The 14,157-nt window shown below is 44.5% G+C and overlaps 1 protein-coding gene across 2 annotated transcripts in view; it reads right to left on the bottom strand.

Annotated features, from left to right (window-relative positions):
• MIA3 (MIA family member 3, ER export factor) overlaps nucleotides 1–11,737 on the bottom strand; it is a 31,211-nt gene extending 19,474 nt beyond the window's left edge. For both annotated transcript variants that reach the window (XM_023744945.1, XM_023744946.1), the window contains exons 1-5: nucleotides 11,604–11,737; nucleotides 8,240–8,326; nucleotides 3,045–5,861; nucleotides 1,492–1,651; nucleotides 11–108 (exon numbers count right to left, since the gene is read on the bottom strand). In XM_023744945.1, coding sequence (XP_023600713.1) covers nucleotides 11–108; nucleotides 1,492–1,651; nucleotides 3,045–5,861; nucleotides 8,240–8,326; nucleotides 11,604–11,732 — 3,291 coding nt within the window. In that variant the 5' untranslated portion in view covers nucleotides 11,733–11,737. The remainder of the gene's footprint in view (nucleotides 1–10; nucleotides 109–1,491; nucleotides 1,652–3,044; nucleotides 5,862–8,239; nucleotides 8,327–11,603) is intronic.
• Between the last annotated feature and the right edge of the window lie 2,420 nt (nucleotides 11,738–14,157).

Genomic DNA, 14,157 nt, shown 5'->3' with positions numbered 1-14,157 from the left:
AGTCAATAACCATGACAGGCGTGGCGCTAGCTGGCTCTTCTGAATGTATTTCTAGTTGTTCTTTTCCATCAACAGCATAGTCAGGAGTGCTTTCGGTTACAAATATCCCTAAAGTTGAGGGGGGGGGGGGAATATTTTATTGTATGCTTTAGAATAAGAATTGTTTCTCTTCACTTACAATATTTACGAGTGCCCACTATATAGTAGTCACTGTGCCTGGATCTGTGGCTGTTAAAGACGATTATATAGAGAGGAAATCTCAGAATTCCCATTGGGGCCAGCAAAGCCTTCAGTTATAAAGGAACATAGCTCCGCCCTCGCTGGTGTGGCTCAGTTGGTTGGGTGTCATCCTGGGCACCTAAAGGTTGCCGGTTCGATTCCCAGACAGAGCCCATGCCTGGGTTGTGGGCTCAATTCCCCATATTTTGCTCTCTCCCTCTCTCTTCCTCTCTCTCTAAAAAATGTTGTTTTTAAAACAACTTTCTCAGTTCAGACGAAATGAGTTGCTCTCCCACTAGACGTTCGCTGTGCTCTGTGATCCAGTTACTGTTCACAAGTGTCCGTCTCCACTGGACCATCCCACCCTGCTACATTCTGTACTGTTTCCTAAACTCGTACAGTATAACGATACATGGACATAAATATCCCTTCCCCGTGTTTTTTAAATATATTTTTATTGATTTTTACAGAGAGGAGCAGAGGGATAGCTAGAAACATCGATGAGAGAGAAACATCAATCAGCTGCTCCTGCACACCCCCTACCAGGGAGGTGCCCGCACCCAAGGTCGCTTGCCCTTGACTGGAATCGAATCTGGGACCTTTTAGTCTGAAGGCCGATGCTCTATCCACTGAGCCAAACCAGTTAGGGCCCTTCCCTGTTTTAAAAAAAGTTTTTTTTACCATGTCCAGGTAGCATATCAACAAAAGAACCGAGCTACACTGTGTTCTACTTCGGGGGAGGTGGAGTGTGGAATGGGGGTGAAACACTGAATTTGTGAGTTTTGGAGCAGCCGTTCTCAGACTTTCAACCAATCAGAATTTCCTGGAGGGCTCGTTAAACTCTGATTGCTGGTCTCCACCCTGAGAATGTCTGCTGCTGCTGATCTGGTTGAAACTGTTTTAGAGCCTAAGGCTTTTAAAGTACATTTTAGTTTAAAATGATTTGCCTAAGCCAGTGGTCAGCAAACTGCGGCTTGGCAAACTGCGGCTCAGCAAACTGCGGCTCGGCACACTGCGGCTCTCGAGCCACAGGCCTATGCTAATGCTAGTAAGCACTGGTGTGCGGCTTACTTACAGTCTCCGGCCTGTGTCCTATGATTGATCTCATGTGTCTTAGCTCCTGCTTCTGTTGGTTCTAGGATTTCTTACTTTCAGAATGTGTTCATACCTGTATTACTTTCCCCTCTGTTTCCGATCTTTAATAACAAACCTCCTAGAAGCTCTTCTTTATGACATGCTTCTACTTTGTAGAGAAAAATTAGCAAGCTTTACCTGGGTGTTCGTCTTTCTCAGTATTCGGCTTCTGTGACACTTCTAAGACACCCACGTGACTCGATACGGGTTGATCTGAATGGCCAGGCTCCTCAGGAATCTGCATTTTGAGATCTTCTATGTTCTCTTGTGGGAAATTATCTTCCAGCGGTGGCTGTATCTCTACGGGGAAGCAGAACGCATTGCGCCGGCAAAGCTTGCTGACTCCCCCTGAACTCTTCCCTCTGAGCAGCACCCCATCACAGCCCTGGGGCAACCCCCTCTGCCCTCAGAGTGCCGGCAGCTCATGGAGCACAAGTGGGCAGGAAATTAAGAGTTTCAAATGATTTGATATCATTTCAAAGATAGCTAATCTACATAGTAAAATGTATAAAGAAACCCTTCTTCCAAAGTAAATACATAATTAAATGTATTTACAGTAAGGATGTCAATAACCTAACGTCCTCTGGCCACACAGATAAATGTGCAAGAGAATCCAGTCAAGAGCAAAACTAGGACATGTCTCTTCGACACAGAAATGACATGAACTCTCTCATACACAAGCACGTCTGTCTCAGAGCCAGCACAGAGAAGGGCTTTACATACAAAGGCAGCTTGCTGAAGTGCCTTCCAATATTGTCAAAGCACCTCTAACGGTCAAAGAGAACCCAGGGCATAGCCCAATGTGTGACCACAACACAGATGGATTTCTTTCAAACCTCAGAATCTACCCTGAAAATTCGAGTTTTATGTTCTAACCCAATACGTATCTGCTTTCATGAAATGCAAAGGTGGTCCCTTGCCCACATGCTCGGGGAAATTGGCATCTGGGGAGAAACATTGACCCTGTGCCTTCCTGTCCGCCTGGTTCTCCTCCACATACCCTCAGTTCAAATCCCTGAGTTTGAAAAGCATGGGGGGCAGAGATGAGGGCGTGGAACTCAGAAGCAGCTTATGTCAGGACACTGGCTCAGGGCCAGTTCGACCACTATTTACTTGATGGCTTCTGTGTCAGCTGCTGTGTTAGACTTTCTCTGCATCCTCGTTCAGTGCTTGGCCAATCCTAATACATGAACCCCAGGGCCCAGTAGAATTGACCTGACCTTGGTGACTTCTCCCAACAGGCAGAAAGAACATGACATCCACCAAAGATGCAAACTGGGAAATGAAATCCCTCAGGCAAGGCATCGACTGAAAAGTTAGGCCAGTCAATCCTTGTTCCTACTGCAGTTATTTTATGATTGAGAAACTGTGTTCCCAAAAGCGCTTTCATAATTTCACATGGAGCTTGTACTTGGTTAACAGGTCTATTCTGTGCATCTTTTTCTTGTTTGCATCTTTATCTTTTTAAAGTTTCCTTTCGAAACGCTACCATTCTCAACTGTTCTAAGAAGAAAACAGTAAGAAATCCTTATCTGTGCCTGAAAGAAGGCAGGAAGGGATGTGTGGATGTCACTGTGCTGCCTCTTGCCTTTAGACATGCTGTCAACTGTGGGCAGGGCTTTACAAATAAGGTCTAAGGCCTTCGGCGAACCCCCAACCCAACTGGACAAGGCCCACAGATGGATACTTACCTTCCGTTGGTCCCCCCCAGCCTCCTCTGGAGGCTGTGTCGTTGCCAGTGGTCCAGTCTCCTCCCCCGTGGAGTGTGTGTACCTGACAAAATAGATCAGGTCTTGAACATCGTCTAGCACTGCAGCCTCTTCAAGAATGTTCCGTTCTTCCATTCCCGAATCCCTCCATTCGGTCACAAGAGCATCGAGCATTTTCTCTGCTACGTTCAAAATCTGTGACTCAGACGCCCGGAAGACCTTATCCAGGACTTTCTCCACGTTGTAGGGAAGGCTGTCCCGCTGTGCCGACTTCAGCTTTCGCGACATTTCTTGGAGCATGGCTTCCAGCTCGTGGACATCAAAGTACTTCTGGAACCGCTGCAGAGACTGCTGCTCCTTAAAGAAGCTGCTGATGATAGGCAGGTCCTCCCTGTGGGCGCTGTGCTCTGGCTTTGCGGTTGTGTGTGCAGCCCCTGGGACGTCGCCTTCACGTGCCTCAGCGGCAGCCTCCTGGCTCTGTGTGTCCATGAACTTCTGTGTGTCCTCCTGGCCCGCGTTCGAGAGCCCTACCCCAGGCTTTGCTGCGAGCCCCGGGGTCTTCGGGTGTTCCTCAGGGTTGTCTTCTTTAAGATAACCGGGGTCTTGACTCCGAAGTACTTCACCTAACTCCGGAGTCTGGTATTTTCTCTTGTCAGGAAAGTCGCTCCCTTCAGATGGTCTCTGTGCTTTCTTACCTGCAGGAGGGCTTTCTTCTGTTTCTACCTCCGGGACACCAGGTTCCTTGCCTAGCGTGCCTACCCCTCTGCCCTCAGTGTCATTTTTGCTTTCAGTTTCCAAAATATTACTAGTGTTTTCTTTGTTTTCTTCAGTTTCTACCTTAGTATTTATGGCGTCGAAAATTCCACTTCCAGAGACTTGCGGATTAACATCTAACTGCCTGTCCTGCATCTCAGGGCCTTTTTCTTTAGACTGTTTTGCACTTACAGCATTTTCGTCCTCCAGCAGTTCTTCAGCGCTGGAATCGTCATCCTCTGCCTCTGGTTGTTCAGGATGGAAACCTGGTACTTCTGGGCTATCAGTCTGGCCTGCTGTTGCCGCTTCCGGAGTGCCTGGCTGTGGATGAACAAGCTCTTCACTTAAGGGGTCCCCTGTGACCTCTTCCTCATTCAGCCTTGTCTTCCCCTTCACTTCCTTATTAACTGCAGCAGCCACATCTCCTCCTGGCTGCCCGGACAGATTTCTTCCCAGAATGAGACCCTCATCTTCCAGTTCTGCTGACAAACCAATTTCATCGGGAGAGGAGAACCTAGGTTGATTCTGAGTTTTAAGAAGCTGTTCCTCTTTAAATTCCTCACTTGGATGCTCCGCTGCGGGCATGTGTTGTTCTGGTCCATTTCCGGAAACATCTATTCCCTTCTCCACACTGTCTCTGGATGCATTATGCTCATTATCTCCCAAGAGCCGTGTACCATCCATGGCTTCCTGTTTAATCTTTTCTTCCTTCATTTCATTCCCTGCAGCTCTATGTTTCCATACATTCACTGAGCCACCTTCCGAAATCTGTTCTCCAGGCTTCTCTTCATGGGCCATTCCTTTTGAGATATGAACAGCTGCTCCTTTTAGGTCATTTTCTTTATTATAAAAGGCTGATTTTAATATTTCTTTACCCTTTTCAGTAGCTGGCAAAGAGTTGAGGTTACTGCTTTGCATAGAACCAGGCAGAGTCCTGTCTTCTTTCTTTCCATCCTCCAATCCTTTCTTACCTTCCACCAGGTCCCTGTTGGATTCCTCAACTGTCCTCCCTTTTCCTTTAATATGAAGTTCTGTGTCCATTACTGGGTTTTTGTCATTATTTGTTTTAGGAACTACATCTTCTGCCTTTTCAGGGTCATTATCATCTGCTGCTGATTGTGGTTTCCCCCATTTGCTGTCTGGGATTAATCCATCCTCACCTTCCTCTTCTTCCGCTGAATCAGAACTCTCAAAATCCATACCTGTTTGCTCTTCACCTTCTGTGACAGCAGAGAAGACAGTATCCTCCAAAGTTGTTCGCATATTTTTATCACCCTTTTTGATGCTAGGGGGCTGAGTTATTACCTCCCCCTCATCCTCTTCACTTGAATTCTGCTCTTTATCGGTTAAATATTTCGCAACTTCAGATTCCACTGGCATTTTCAAATCCTCTCCATCTGTGAAGGTTAGTAATGGCAACTCATCAAAGTCTTCTTCATCCTCTTCCTCTTCGTCCTTCCCAACTACGTAGTACTCAGCATCTGATTCCTCATCAAAATCGTCTTCTAAGGAAGTAACGAGCCTGGTTGTCTCATCATCAGACACAAGTGCATCAGCAGTTGAGCCAAATTTGGTTTTCAAGTCCACAGTCATTTCTTTTTTCAAAAGTTTATAAGCGTCAGTCTTCTGCTCGTTGGAGAGCTGAGAGCTATTGCTGGCTGTGTTGTTTTCACTGGCTGACACGTTTAAGTTATCTCGAAGCATTTCTTCCAGCGGTTCCAATGAGGATTGTTCTCCCTGAGGGTGATTTCTTGGACTGTTTACATGGAGGTGGTTCTTCGGAGCCTCATGACGGTCCTGGAGTTCCTTGGTGCTTTCTGAGAAAACACTTTCTCTTTCTTCTGAGGTAGCTTGCACTGAATCAGGTTCAAGGTCACTTTCTTCAGGTACTTCAGGAGGCTCTTCCACAGGCTGAGAGGTTTTTTCTAGAGCTTTCTCAGAATCTCTAGTTGCAGAATTGTGCAAATCCAAAAATCCTAGAAGTTCTTCTATATTATAGTTATCAAAAGTGTCTCTTCCCCCATCAAAGCAAACAAAATCTGTCTCCTGGAAGGGAAAGAAAAACATTAGTGTATCCGTAGCCTGTGTCACAAGAGCAAACTCTCAGCCTTGCCAATGACAGATAGCCTCAAGGTCATGTTTGGCTTAGGGGGCTTTTGTGCCAGCCTCGGGCAATGACTGTTCCTCGGTAGTCGGGAGACAGGAGGCCGGAACCCACTTTTCCCTGGCTTTCTGCTTCCCCAAGGAAATACTTTCACATGAATAATACTGCCGGCTTCCCTTCACTCTCTCTTCCCCAGGGGAGGGATGACTCAGGCAGCTGGTGAGTTTGCCCTGCACCATCCCTGTTTTCTGTTTGGGACCAGCTGGAAGGAGCACACATCCTCCCTCTTCTATGCTGTCAGTTAGAGGGACATCTCCCCTGGGAATAACCAACCCGCCACCCCCTGCCCCTTCCTGAGCTCTGCCTCTGGCTGTGTTAGTCTGTCTTATTCTAGACCGCAATGTCCGGAAGCCCCTTATTTCTGCACACTTGAGGCATGTTTGCCAAAAAGCTCCAGCAATAAATAATGGTGACAATTTAGCCTCCATCTGCCTGACGCCTGGGTCTCTCAATGTGTTCTGAGCACAAAAGGTGAAAAGTGAGGTGTCAGTGATTGGGTCCCCCAACTTCCAACATTGATACCTGATGTCCTGGGAATTCACCACGTAATAATTTGTCTAGCTGTAGGGTGGCTCTGAGTCTACACGGATTTTGTCTCTTATTTTCCTTAGGTTGGGAAAGATAAATCAGCTCAAGACGTATCTTATTGAAATACAGGTGCACAGGAAGTAAAAATGTAAAGGAACAGAGAACGGTGTCAAGGGGGTTCCCACCTAATTATTACCACAAGGATAACTTGAAAACAAGTAAGGGATATACGTTAAATCAGGATTCTTGATGTCATTAAAATCTGCTTTCAGGACTCTCAGTAATCCTATATTTTTCCTTTCCTCCCTTAAAAACCCTATGGACATAAAAGGGGCTACAAAGGGAAAAGTTAAAAAAAAATCAACAAAGATAATTTTCTTCTCCTAACTAAACTTTCACATTACTCTGGGGAGGCCTGACCAGTGTGGTGGGGATAAATTATATTTCCTTTTCCCATCGCATGCATTTCTAAGCCATTTGCTTAACTGAGGGAAGCATGCAAAGGTTGGTGCCAGGAGAAGGCAGATTCCCAAACAAGTGGGGTCCCTTGACCAAGGAACTGCTGTCTCCCACTTACCCCGAAGTCTCTTCATTCGGAGTGAGGCCAAACAGGCAGCAAGGCTGATTTTATGACCCTTGGGATCATCAGGAACTTTTAAGAATAGCGATGGCTCTAAAACGTCACCCATTCTGCCGCTCTCATCTGAGCTGCCCTTGGCCAGCAGCTGGCACACCCTGAAGCAACTCCAAAGAGCTGCTCACAGACTTCTGAATGAAGGTGGGCATCAATTATTACACATTTTAAAACTGCAGAGATAATCAGCAGAATGAGGATCTCAGAACACAAAATCCTTGTCTTGACAAAGCTATTTTAAGGCAGTGCTCCCTAGAGGAGTGATTTATAGAATTGGTGCCATCGGTACCTTGTAGATTTGCGACAGGACTGCATCTGAAACTCGCACGTTCCCTTTTCCAAATCTAAAATGTAACTGTAATCCCTTAAGTCACTGACAGGTCAATGATAAGAAAATCCCTGTAAATCTGCATTTCTGGCCTAGTACATAAATTAGGGCTTGATCAATTTATCCTGATTTCCATCTACATAAACTATCTAATAGCTATTCCTTTTGCTTATAAAAAGAATGATCTCATTTTAATAACTAAATGCAAAGAAACTGAATTCTTAACTTTTTTTCATATAAAGTAACAAAGAAAAACCCTGTATGAGAGTACACAGCCTTATATAAAATGTGCTTCAACGTAGATAACTATCAGATTATAAGTCTCCTAGATATTCTTTTCAAATTTTTCTTTTTTTCTATTTTTAAAGGTAACCTGATTCTAAATTAAAATCTGAAACACAAACATTAACTTTTTTTTTTTTTTTTTTTACCAAAACACATTCAAAGACTAAAAAATACAGCAGGTCCTTGAATAACATCTTGTTCAATGTCATTTCATTATCATGTTGTGAGATGCCATAGAAACGTAACTCTTGCTTATATCAATTAGCCTATGATAAAACTGGCTTTGTTTTATGTCATTTTGCTTAAAGTCAAAGAACCCATAGAGGACATTAAGTGAGTACTTAATGTAGTTAACAACTGATGAATTTGTAAGCCAAATATAGGGTGTCCCAAAATTCACGCAAGATTTGCAATTCAATTCAATTGCAAATCTTGCGGACACCCTATATAATGGAGAACCCCCCCCAAAAAAATCCACAACTTACATCTGCTGGAATTTGTAGCTCTTCTTTCGTGTATTTATGGACTACCTGAAGTAAATCCTTTGGAAAATATCCAAAAACACGTCCAACCTATATAAAAAGAATGGGCAAAAGAAAAAATATCAATCAAAATCCTGTACAAGAAATATAAATGAGTGAAATGTAAATGAGAGGAAATACACAAATGGACAGGTAAATATAATCACAGAAATACACAGTCACTATGAGTACAGAGATTTTTAATCCAATTAAAATTAAGCAAATAATATTGCAAAGGCAACTTTTCTAAAACCACTTATGTTTTCTTTCAATACTCAGCTTAATGCTAAACACAGGGCATAAAGTTAGGTTTTGAAGTAGATAAAAGATCTGCACAAGAAAAGATTGTTGTATATTATGTGATTAAAACTATGCAAATCAAAGCTGATTGGAAACACAATTCCATATAACCTCTAGCAAGAATTTACCTGCATGTTTCATAGCACTGCTCACAAACCAGTACTTATGTCTCTCTTAAACCAATAAACACCATTCACGAAAATTAGTAAGTAAAAAATATAAAATTTCTGAAATGTATTGATCAACACAACAAAAGGCGAACAAATATTTATTGATATTTATGGGTTGTACTAGCTTTTTCAAAAACTAGATTTTCCAGGTATTTGGGGAGAACATAAAATTCATACTAATCTACACATCAGCTTTAGTTTTATGCAGAGTAAACCTCTGTAGAAGATGATCCCACTTATCTACAGCACTAGCAGCTAAGGTTATACTAGGAAGCATGTCCTCTTGGGAAACATACACTGCCTGTTACTAGCTGCAGTCTGAAAGGGAGTGTTAGATCTCTTCCCAGTCATTCCAGAAGGAGGCTGATAGGTGGATCAAATGCACAAAAAGAAAACAAAAGGCTATCTTATCGCTAACTCCTAAAATATCCTCATTATGAGTGCTCTTGTTTTATCTGGCAACTACCTGAGAGCCAGTGTTGGTGGTAGAGTAGTGCCTTGGAGATTAGATAAGCCAGGGCAATTAAAAACTGCCACATTGGCAGTTGAAGTCTGAAATCCTCAGAAACCAAAAAAGCTGGTAGGATGAAAACTAAGAAATAGAAAAGAAGAATCATTTGAAAACCAAGGAGAGAGAGTTTTAATTTCATAAAGTGTAAGGGCCACAAAATGAGAGAGGAAAGTGAGAGAAAAGAGCCTTTTCTCCTTCTCAGAAAAATTTTATTTAGAGAGAATGTGGAAAAGAGGAAAAAATCAGATCTGTAGAGAAAGGAAATACATTTATCTTTGTGTTGTCTTTGCTGTATAAAACTTTATTTTTATACTGGGTGGGGTCCCTTCTTATGACCTGACCCCTCCCCAAAATGTTGCAGAATCATGGGCCCTCGTAACCAGAAATAATTTTTATAATTGGTTTCCAACTATCATCCCTGCCAGGGAACTGCTAATGATTTGATTTTGGGGGCGGGGGGGGGGGGGAACAAAATATTTTTTCAAGAGAACAAATTCATAGCTACTATGCGAACAAATGTCAACGCCATCGCCCTGAAAGGAAATATTCAAAAGCAGCGGTTCTCAACCTGTGGGTCGCGACCCCTTTGGGGGTTGAACGACCCTTTCACAGGGGTCGCCTAAGACCATCGGAAAACACATATCTAATTACATATTGTTTTTGTGATTAATCACTATGCCTTAATTATGTTCAATTTGTAACAATGAAATTGGGGGTCACCACAACATGAGGAACTGTATTCAAGGATCGCGGCATTAGGAAGGTTGAGAACCACTGTTCAAAAGGAAGATGGGCTACACGTGGGCCCTTCCATTTCAGAGCTTTTGATTTCATAGGAGCTGAGACAGCACACACACTAACTGCAATGCAAAGCAGAAAAAGGGGTCCCACAAGCAGTGCAAACACAGTGTCCCCTAAACAATTATCAGACAGCAAAGACCCCGCTGGCCGGGTGCAGGGGGCAGTGCTTCCCACAGAAGGCAGGATGAGAGCTGGGCCCGGAAAGACAGCAGGCTTTCTAGACGCGAGTCAGGTGGTGAACATGAGTGTGGGGGTAGAAAAATGCAAGTTGAGTTCACTTATCCAAAGGCTCACACTTGACCACCAGATTAAAAATGCAGCGTAGGGACATGGAACAAACTCTCCCAGAATAAAGATTACTAAGAAATCTCATGTGCTAGACTTGAAAGAAACAGAATAGATTCTTCTTTGTAGCAAATGATTCAACTGGGATTCTGCCTAAATGCAAGGACTGTTCCTGCCCAGTTGGCCTTTGAAGATTCCTCCCTGGGAATCGGGAACGCCAACAAAATCAACCTGCTTTTCCCCATGGAGGATTCTCAAGCCTTATTTTCTGTTGTTTGTTTGGTGTTTTATTGAGATTGAAAGCTTTCACAGTTGGGACTGGATATTTCTCGAAGTTTGGACAACCCCAAGGACATCCAGGACTGTTGCTACTTTCAATAAATACATAGTCTACACATCACACTTTTTAAAAAGGACAATAACTCATAAACCTCCCAATCAGCTCACTCCCAGTGAATCTCTTCATTCAAAACATCACAGCATGATGCACTCACTGATTGCCATGTCTGCTATCAGGACAACCACGGAACTGGGTGGAATTGAGCTGCTGGGGGGAATACTGGCAACAAGTGTCCGAAAAGCAGGAAGAGGATGGCCCAGAAGTTGCCAATAAACCAAACAAGAAGGCACACAGTGACAATGACATTTTGGTTTTTTAACAGACTAAGAACAGCACACATGATTAGGTAACTGTTCCCAGCGCTGCCAGTTTTTCAAATATTCATAATTTAGTAAAAAAGAAACGTACACAAGACCAGCTTTCCTCGTGAACGCCCGAAACTCTATCTCGCACATAGCTTACAGGAATAAGTCTCAAACCCATGAGTCCTTTCGTTTTAAAGCTACAGAATTTCAGGCTGCGCCATTTCCACCTTTGCTGTGTATGGAGCATGCATGGCTGAGAAGGCCTAGAACGTGATGCTGAGGAGCAGTAGCTGGAAGCAGTTCAGTTCTATTTAGGAAATCTCTGCTGAGCCCCTACTCTGTGCCAAGCCTGCTGCCTGCTGGGGACACACAGCAGAGGACAGGTTAACGCCATCCAGGACCCCAAGGAAACAGTTACTTAAATCGACAGCACTAAACGAGCCCATACAACGTCAGAAAAGAAAGCATGTCATTTTCCCCATCTTCTTCCTGGCAGAATTTGCACGTGGCTCACCATGTCTGCTGGTTCTAAGTTGCAATCCTTTTCTTTTTCCTGAATAAATCTCTTGGTGATGAAAAAGGAAAAGAAAAGAAACGATGTCAAATTTTTACTTACAGTTCCAGCCCAAACTTCCGGCGAGGTCCCCGCCAGTTTATAGTAGACATGGACATGGTCTCCTTTTTTAAAATTCACAAAACGGCAATCTGGGCCGCTAAAGTCTTCCAGAGCCTCAGCCCGGTACATCAACACTGTATGTAAAGAGAGAAAAGAAATAACCAGAGATCACCATTCGACTTGCACAGCCCATATTGATTGATCAGGAAGTACAGGAACCCACTGCAAACAACTTTCTCCGGTACTGTCTGCAATCGATCACTTTCAAGTCACATGCTCCAAGCATCTAAAATCTTTAGAGCTTTATCATTGTAAATCAGGACATCGCCTGCAAGTAGACAGGGCAGAGGGAAACTCTCACTGGTTTTCTTTATGGAAAATGCTGAGAAACAAAAACCAATGTGTCCACCACCACCAAAGGCTGGTCTCAGAACTCTTGGTTCCCTCTCTAACGTGCTAGTCCTCGATCTCTGCTGTTTCATAATCATAAAAAAGCTTCATTTTGCAACTGGGTAAATTCAAGGGCAGATGCTGACTCGATTAAGCATGGCTGCATGCAGAGGTGGTAGCAACTGGGGAGAGCACCCAGGAACCCCCAGGGGGTCAATTAACTTGAACTAACCACGAAAAGGCACTATTTTTAAGTGGCTCTAACTGCTACCACCCAGCAGTAAACACTGTCAGTTTCATTTGTGGCCAAGTTGTTCTTTCCTTATAATATCTACGAAAATCAACGGGAAAGGATGCCACACCCTATGTGACAGATCCAATCACATTACAAGGTAATGTTTCCTGAAGGTAAAGAATGTTTACTGGAGCCAACATTAAGAAGGTTTCAGAACCAAGTGAAAATAGCCTTATTTACCTGTCGCTATAAACAAAACCAAAAGTGGACATCACCTGTGGCAGGGATTAAGCAAAACTTGTGAATACTGTTCAGTAGTTGCCTTCAGTCTTAAAATGCAGGACTTAAATCACATCCGATCTAGAAACTGGTGGAAGTATTTTTCTTTTTGTTGGCCAAATACACAGTTTCGCATATAAGACGAAATGGACAATAAATGCAATTAAGTAGCAGAAAAAAAGGAGGATGAAATGGAAATAATACTTTTCCACAAGACAATTAGCAATAAATACATGAAAACGTATCTTTTCATGAGGGACAAACATAAAGGGGGTTATGTGGATTTTGAAGCTGAAAATCTCCTTATTTTAATGCATGCCATCAATCTAATTCAGATATAATTGGGTGAGAGGCCAGACGGAAGGTGACAGGCAATTGAAGACTGGGGACTCTACGACAATTGGAAATAGCAATGTTTCTCTCGGTCCCCTCAGGACAGATCATTGAGGATTTCTCATCATAATGGGATGACACCATAACGCAGGCTGTAGAACAGCTATCTGAAAGCACATGAGTACAACACGGCCCCTACTCTGCCTCAGCTGCTTCCTGCTGTGCTTGGTGACATCTGGTGGGACACATGCCATGTGACCACTTACGGGCCCTTCCAATACCTCCTCTCCTACTGAGGAAGCATCGCCATGTGATTCTCCAGGCAACGGGTTTTGAGGAACTCAGGTGGGATTGCGCTTGGAAGCACAGAAGAGAGGCTGTTCGCCACAGCCAGCCCCGCTTGCTAATAACCCAGCTTTGCTCAGAGAGAAAACTACAGGAAAAACCCTGCAGCTGCGCCGCTTGTGTAGCGTTTATTTACATGGGCCCCAGGGTTACCTCCAGGAATGGCGCTCCAGGGATACAAACTCCAAATGATGAAACTGGTTTCTGAATAACGCCACTCTGCATAGAAGCAGATAACCAGTAGGCCCATGGCCTTTCCAGAAAGATCGTTTTCTATACCTTCTGATTACTATTTAGGAACCGCCTTTTTGGAAGAGGTTATTAGTAAGTTAAGGCTATTTGGGACCGGCTGGGAGACTGCAAGGCTGATCTTGGTTCAGCAAACACGTAGCCTCGGAGATCCCAACAACGCAAGGGGCTAAGGCTAAAGCTGGCTGGGTTTATGCAACCCTCGGAGTAGTGAACATAGTATCACTGTTACTGTAATAGTCCTCTCCATCGGAGAATGAAGATCTCTCTCTCTCTTACCCATCGCACCCTCCCCCCGCCCCCACCAATCTGAGGCAGGGGAACAGTTCCGCTTCCTGCACAGAGACGAGGAGGCTGTGGGGTCCCAGGTGGCCGAGGCAGATCCTCCGACACTTTCAGAGCCAAAGACTGTGGCCTTGCCGGCGCCCTCCCCGCCCGGCTGCCGGCAAGACTTCCAAGCACCGAAATGACAGGACTGAGGCAGAGCGGGATGGAGACCCTGGAATGCGCCGCGTGCCTGGACTCTGAGGCTGTCCCAACCCCAAAACTCCAGGATCCGTCCAAAAGGCGGCATGCGCCCCAATCCGAGCGAAGAGGAAGGGCCCAGGGGCAGCGCCTTCCCGAAACCTATCATCAACGTGGAGCAGGCATCCGCCCCGCGAGCCCGGAGCGCATCTGCCCGCGGACAGCACCCACCCGGTCCCGCCGCGGGGCAGGAAGGCT

Source organism: Myotis lucifugus, unplaced genomic scaffold (assembly GCF_000147115.1).
Source record: "Myotis lucifugus unplaced genomic scaffold, Myoluc2.0 scaffold_500, whole genome shotgun sequence".
NCBI lineage: Eukaryota > Metazoa > Chordata > Mammalia > Chiroptera > Vespertilionidae > Myotis > Myotis lucifugus.
The sequence above is the reverse complement of the archived record's forward strand: the minus strand, read 5'-3'. Positions and strand labels throughout refer to the sequence as shown.